General features: G+C 38.4%; 1 protein-coding gene across 1 annotated transcript; it reads right to left on the bottom strand.

Moving 5' to 3' along the window:
- Positions 1 to 5,405: 5,405 nt before the first annotated feature.
- LOC149945530 (uncharacterized) lies at positions 5,406 to 5,819 on the bottom strand. Its single transcript, XM_090176593.1, has one exon. The coding sequence runs from the start codon at positions 5,817 to 5,819 to the stop codon at positions 5,406 to 5,408; it is 414 nt and encodes a 137-aa protein (XP_090032719.1).
- Positions 5,820 to 7,607: the final 1,788 nt, after the last annotated feature.

Genomic DNA, 7,607 nt, shown 5'->3' with positions numbered 1-7,607 from the left:
TGTGATTTCATTGCCCCCATTTTTTGACGCGACCTCTGACCCAAAGGGTTATGCACCACAGTGAGTCCGCAAAGATTTCTTGGCGGTCTTTCTTCTCCAGCCAATTAGGTTGGAGACCGGTATCGTCATCCGAGGGGCCCGCTATATAAGGGACGTCGGGACAATGAACTCTCTCTCTTGGTAACGGAGTGCGACCTAACCAGTCAAATCTTTTATATTCTCTCTTCTAGAGCAATTTACTTAGTAGCCATGCCTTGTAACCATTGGTAAATATATTTATTATTAATAAAGATTATTTTATAGTTTTACTCTCGTACAATAGGGTTCGTACAAAATTTCCGGAATTAAATTCCCTGACATTTCCAGGTTTTCCCTGACTAAATTGCCTAATTTCCCTGACCATTTTTGTAGAATAAATTTATGTTTCGAGGTAAAATCTTGAAAAATGTTAATTGTGTATTTTTAATACATTTTTCAATAATTTATTTGCCTGATTTGTTTTTCGGATCATTTTCCCTTACTATTTTGGACCATTTGAAATTTCCCTGACTATTACCTGGCCATTGGGAATAATTTTCAAATTCCCTGACTTTTCTAGGTATTCCAGGTCGTGTACGAACCCTGTACATGGTTTAAACATAAGGCGACAATTTCCCCGTTAAATTCCCTTAGTACAGAATTAATTAAAACTAAACTTCTATCGCACAAAATAACCGCGGGGTTTAAGGTCATTAGGCGCAATTTTGAGTTTTCATAAAAGTCGCGAGAAAGTTCAAGATTGTGATTTCGTGTTGGTCGTTAGTCACGAGTTCGGCGAGCGGAATTGGCGTGGAAGATGCTTTTCTTAAGACGGAGTGTCGCATTACGAGGGCGTTATACATATAAGCCTAACCGTCTAATTTATGCACTACAGACCCAATAGCGTCGATAAAGAATATATCCCTTTCTAAGTCCATACGCACAACGCTTCGTACCTTGCCTGTTTTAACACACGTTGGGATTAACTAGGATTTTCCTTAAATTACCCATTGTAAAATCTGTATCTGTACAGTTTCTTTTAAAATCATGTAATTTTAATTAACAGTGTATTTTACGGTGTTATCGTAGCAACCCCAATTTGAGGAATCTAGTTTTACGTACGCTGTATAATGGCTACTCGTAGAATCGTCTCCGGCGTGAACTACGCAACTTTTTAAATTGTACTTGAATCCATAGAAATTTAAAATTCTCGGTAATTCACACTATTGCCCGCTGTCGTTTCTCCTCTGTCAACTAAATATCAAGAAGGGGTTATTGGGAGGGGTAGTCACAGGGTGTCTCGTTACACGTCTGCGATTGGGACAAGAACGATTTTATCCTACTTCTAACCGATCCGAGTAATCAATAATTGATTTTAAATTAGGATTAATTTTGTAAATTGCATCAAAAGCTACATTTATTTCATTGTCGCATACGTGACAACAATGGATTGCCTCGAGATTATCGATACTTAAGAGGGGCGAAAGTTTTGAATTTATTAAATCGAAGAACTGGACTGGGTCTTCCGTTCTACCTGACATTAATTTGTTTTCAACGATACACTTTGAATAAAATCTAAAAAAAACTTAACTTCGGAAGATGAAACGGGAGTTTCGGAACTACGATTAATCGCGTCAACGAATTGATTTAGAATACTTGAACTATGAAGCATTGAATTAGGGACTAAAATCAACAATTTTGATAGGCGTTCTCAACACCTCGTCGCATGACGTTTTAAACGCATAAGGGGCATTTTAAATTTTTATCACTTTTAACTCGCGAGAGGGTATTTGGACTTTCGCTAAAATGAAACCAGTCTTCACATTGACAACATCGCGTCCCATCATTCGGTTGCTTGCAAATGCAGTACAACTTTTTTGATTTAACTAAGGGAGAAGGATCTATTTTAGGTTATCTTACACGCCCAGTTTTCCTATTTAGTAAGTCGTTGTCAAAAAGTGGGTTTTGATTATTAGCAATTGATAGACAATCAACCACCTCGTGCCCTTCTACTCTGTTTTGAACTGCAGCCTCATCAGTCGAACTGTCAACTAAATTAATATTCTCAGTGGAGTCGGAACGCTCTATTATGGGCTGAGAAAAGTTAATTTTATCTGGGCATTGAATAGAATTATTAGCCTTGTTTATTAAATCGGGTGTAACCTCGATTTCTGTAGGTATATCATACTCATGATCGAGAAATAAGCTATTAAAAACGGGAGTAGGAAGAAGATACAGAATTGTTATCATCGCTAAAATCGTTAATTGGAGAGGATTGTGCTTTATAGGTGGGCTTAATGGTAGTCCCTCTTTGGGGTTTTCATGATTTTGAATCTTCACTATTGGCTGAGAAAAATTTATTTTAGATGGGCATTGAATAGAGTAAGTGACCTGGTTTATTGAATCGGATGTAACCTTGACGTCTGTAGGTATAGCATACCCATGATCGAAAAATATGCTATTAGAAACGGATGTAGGAATATTTGAATCTGAGGGACAAGCAGAATTGTCAACATCGATGCAAACGTTAATTGCGGAGGACGGTTTTATCGATACGCTTAGTGGTGATCTCTCATTTTGTTTCTCATGGTTCTGAATTTGCGCATAAATGTACGGCCGCATACCCATAAAGCTATCCTTATATTTCAAAAACAAAGTGCGTCGTGCATTCCTAAAATTTTTCATACTTAACAGAACAAACACTTTACCTGAGACTTCCACAGGTGTTAAATTCCTCTACTCTCGAGAAGTGGTAGCTGATAGCTTTCAACTCGATCGTGTTTGACAACAAATTTGCCGGCCATTTAAAAAAAATTGAAATCTTATTTTAAAATAACACTAAATATAGCTTAATGTCTTTAGTAGTAACGGACATGTTAATTTCAGAGGCTTAAACTATCATCACGTTACTGTTCACTTATCATATTCTCAATGTTATGAAAATAACAAGCACTTTGCACAGCTTGCAATATGAAAATAACCTGCGGAAAAAGTGAACTGGAGACGCATGCGAAAACGTTTAAACACATACCAAGCGCCAAATGTGTTTGCTAATAATCGAAGCCTGTTTTCGTGTATGAAGAAGCCAGAGCAACATGATTTAGTAATATTTGCAGGACTGAAATTAACCGTGTTTTTCGCGGAACACAATGTGCTCTTACATGTTGTTGATCATTTAGTTCCAGTTCTTAAAAATTCGTTTGGTGACTCTAAAATTGCTCAAAAAATTACGTTAGGTCGTACAAAATGTGCGGCTATTCTAACCAACGTTTTACCCAAAACACAAACCGAAAAGACTGTAGAAACCCTTCGACAGACTCGATTTTCGATATTATTGGATGAGAGCACTGATATATCCGAAAATTAAAATATTTGCGTCTTAAAACAGGTCGTCCCAAAACGGAACTGTTGGAACTAATTAAGTTAGACGCCAAAGATTGTTCTGCCGAGAAACTTTTTGATGCTTTTGAAAAGTAGATATAACCAATGTGGTTGCTCTTGCGTCAGATGGTGCAAGCGTTATGGTTGGGGCCCATAATTCATTTTTAGGTCGATTAAAGCTGAGACCATTTACACCTGGACTGCAATGCCAACGTTATAACTCCGATTTCAGAGTGTCCGCTACAAAACACCTCCAAGTGGAGAGAATTCGCGATAGTAATCCACAAACATGCAGCTAACTGGACAGCACTTGAAATTTACTAATATTGATGTTTTTTGGCATAAAATATCCTATGTTAAAGATTTTGAGGATAATCTAAAATTTAAAACTTATTGATATCACTTTTTTGGCCAGTTTACATGCCTATGCCGAAGCTGAAAGGATATTTTCCAAGGTGACCGACTTGAAAAATAAAAAACGTAATAAAATGGGAAACGAGAGTTTAAATGCATATTGCATTTTGAGATCTAGCTTTGAGGCCAATAATATCAATTGCACTGTTAATTTTTGCGTACGTGTAGTTCAAAATTATAAAAACCTCGTTTAGATTTATCATAAAAGATTTATTCGCATTAATCGTAATTTGGTGATTTTAAATGGAAAAAAGGCTTTTCGCGTTTTTTCCCGTTCGCTCTCGTTTATCTTCTGGTTAAAAATGGGCCCTCTCTCTCCTTTCTTCAGAAGGGGGGTTTTCCAAAACAAGGGGGCTTAATCCTTTTACCCGTCTCAAGGCGTATGAACGACTTTCTCTAGAGTCTCTCCTCCTTTTTCTTCGCTTTTTGGCCTATTCTTTCCTCGGACGGTCCGAACTGGGTTGCGAAAAGAACCGTGGAATCTTTTAATATAGACCGTGCCCATTATGAATTTCAGGGGAGGGCGACTCGAGAGACAGCCGATCTACCTGTTTTCTATTTTTTTATAATGTTCAGTCTACTGTTAGATTTTTGCTATTAAGTTAATTAAGTTTACATTATATTAAGTTAGATTACGTTTAAAGTTAAATTAAATTAATTCGTTACGTTATAATTTTTTACATTCCCCCGCGATGAATCTTTCAAAGTTCATAATAATGGTTCAATACTTCTCTTGTGGACATAATACGTTAACGGCTCTATTTAAGGTCGTTCCACCTGCAATACGTATGGTACACCATCGCACACGGCTGTCACGTCCTGGAAAAGTCTTCTGTATTATGGCTAGCTTCCATAGATGTTTAGGCTGGTTGGAATCGGACAGTATCACAACGTCGCCTGGCTTGAATTGCGGATCGGCGGTCGTTCTTATCTTGTGCGCGGTTATTAGGTCTGAAAGGTATTCCTTTCGCCACCTCCTCCAGAATTGTCGCATCAAACTCGGTCGATGTCGCCAGCGCATCTTAAGGTTGTCACGAGTCGGTTTAAACGGAAGACTTTGGAAATTTTGATCTGGCAAACATGTTAGTCGACTTCCTACTATAAATGACTTGGCGTGAGGGGGCTAGGGTCGCCTACGTCGTCGTTAACGTACGTCAGGGTCGCGAGTTGATTACTGCCTCCGCTTCCTTTAGGATGGTTAAGATTTCCTCAAATGTCAGTAAAGCTTTTCCAAAGACCTTCTTGATGATCGTTTTCGTCAAATGGACCATTCTCTCGTAAACCCCCCCACCAGGGGGCTCTTTCCACTATAAATTCCCATTTGATGCCTTTTGAACCAAAGAAATTTAGAATTTCATTTGAGTTAACGTTTTTCCATAACATTTCTAACTCTTTGAAAGCTCTTTTTAATGTTTTTCCGTTATCTGATATGACCACTTTACTAATACCTCTCGTTGCAATAAAACGTTTAAAGGCCAATAGAAAACGATCCGTGGTTAGGTCAGACACGAGTTCGAGATGTATTGCTCTGGTCACGGCGCACGTAAACAGAGCAATATAGCACTTTTAAGTGTCTTTTTTTTAGCTCAAGGTTAATTTAGTTTTGACGTTATCATACTGGTTTTAATATTGCCTCCTTCGGTTACTAATCGCAAGTAGAGGACCACGGCGAACGCACTTTGACTCGCGTCGCAAAAGCAATGCAATTGGTATTCCTCCACTTTGTCGTTGTTACATTCGGTGGCGTAGAATCTTGAAATTATGACGCTTTGTATTTTGGAGACTTCGGCACACCACTTGCTCCATTTTTCAATTATTTCGGGTGGAAAGGGGTCATCCCAATCCTTTTTCGCTTTCCATATATCTTGTAACAATATCTTTACTCTGATCGTGAATGGGGACATAAATCCTACTGGATCTAAAATTTTACCAGCCGTCTGTAATATTCCTCGTTTCGTTATCTTCGACGTTTCAATGAATTTTACCAGCTCTTCAACCTCGAACATGAAACTATCTGCTTGTGGGTTCCAAGATATGCCCAGTACCTTCAATGTCGATGGTGTGAGAATAGAGGTCGTTTCTGTCACCTCGGTTTCATCCCACTTCTCGATTGTCGCAACTCAGGTGAGTTTGTTTTCCATTTCCGCAATGGCATACTCGCTTCTTTAAGTCCATGTCTCGTCCGTTAGAAAGAAGGTCATCTACGTACATCGAGTCGTTTAAACTTTTAAAGGTTTCCGGATACTCTTCTTCGAATTTTTTCGTGTGATGTCGAAAAAGTTGAGAACTTAATACATTTTTTAAAAAACATAACCAGGCCGTTTATATCTGAAAGAAGAGAGGAGTACTTATTATTACTAGTAGCAGATCTACTAAATTTATATGACACTGTAAGAGAAAAATTTAGACCAGCTGTGCTTAAAAAAAGGACGTCCAAAGACGAATATATTTAAAGCACAACATGAAGAAAAATCTGAAGTAAACCAGGCTAAAATTAGAACCAATAAATCAATGGCAGAACCGAACAATGAGTTATTTCAAAGAAGCAAGGAATTTAAGACAGTGTACGATTTCAACTATAGGCCATGGCCATGATGAAGCAATGTTTCTTAACATCTCAACATATTGTAAAATCTTAGAAAAGTACCCTCACAAACTAAAACCAGATTTAAACTTTGAAGCTGAAGTTAATTCTATTGAAGAAACAGATTCTGCGTTGTATTTACTTGGTGGTGGGTGCCTTGGAGAAATTTCAAATAGGACAAGATTAACCACAGTTCAAGTCAAACATTCATTTGCTAAGAGAATGTTCGACCAAAACCTGATAAAATGTACAGCCAATATTAAAATGAAAGATAATGAAAAAGAAAGCGTGACAATGGCAAAATGATTTTTCCTAAATCTTAAAAGCCACTTGATGACTTAGGCCTAAGTCTTCAAGTGACTTTTAAAGCCATTAATTCGGGTACCCGGGTGGTGGCAAGCCCTTCACGCCACGCGAGCCAACAGCCCCCTACTATTTTGTCACAACCATTTGAAACAGACCGTTAAGCGCTGACTCGAAAAAGGAAAAACCACGAAAGATAATATCCGTATTTTGACAAGTCATATTCGCGTGTTACTTAAATCCCGAACTAGAGAAGAATACGGAGCTAAATTAACCGAATATCGACCTACTTGGCCATCCGGATTGGTTTCAAAATGTAATTGAAGGCCCGACTAATAATGCCGCCGAGAGTTTGAACCGAGGTAACAAACGCTCGTTCGATCTCGGTTCAAAGGAAAACAGGCCGCTTTCGACAACGCAGTTATGTGCGTTTCTTTGCACCAAAACAATCTTTTGAATGAAGCGAATCGCGGTTTTCACGGAGAAGGTCAGAACGAACTGAAACCCGAATACCAAGGCATTTATAATTTGACGTTACAACTCAACGTAGCCCTGACCACTAAATTCGACATAATAGAAGCAGCTCCAGTTGACTCCGACGGGTTGGCGGTAGAAATGATCCAGAGAAAGGAAGTTTCCGAACAGATTCCGAATGTTCCAACACTGACAGCGATAATGAGAAGGAAAGGTTCTGGTAAAGGAATTTTAGGAACCCCAAACCAGACTGTGGGTCCCAACGATGAGAGCGACGGTTTACCGACGCCAAATTCCATTTTTTGTACCCCAAAGAAATCGGTAACTTTTAAGCCGCCAGCTAAAAGAAAAACTGGTTGTATTAGAAAACGAAAAATATTGTTTTAAAAATGATTAGTGCTGCTAGGTTAGATTTGAAAGAAATATTAAAACG

The sequence above is a fragment of the Leiobunum rupestre genome, chromosome 5, assembly GCF_980474605.1.
Source record: "Leiobunum rupestre chromosome 5, qqLeiRupe1.1.hap1, whole genome shotgun sequence".
NCBI lineage: Eukaryota > Metazoa > Arthropoda > Arachnida > Opiliones > Sclerosomatidae > Leiobunum > Leiobunum rupestre.
Note: the sequence above shows the minus strand (reverse complement) of the source record. Positions and strands in the feature narration are given on the sequence as shown.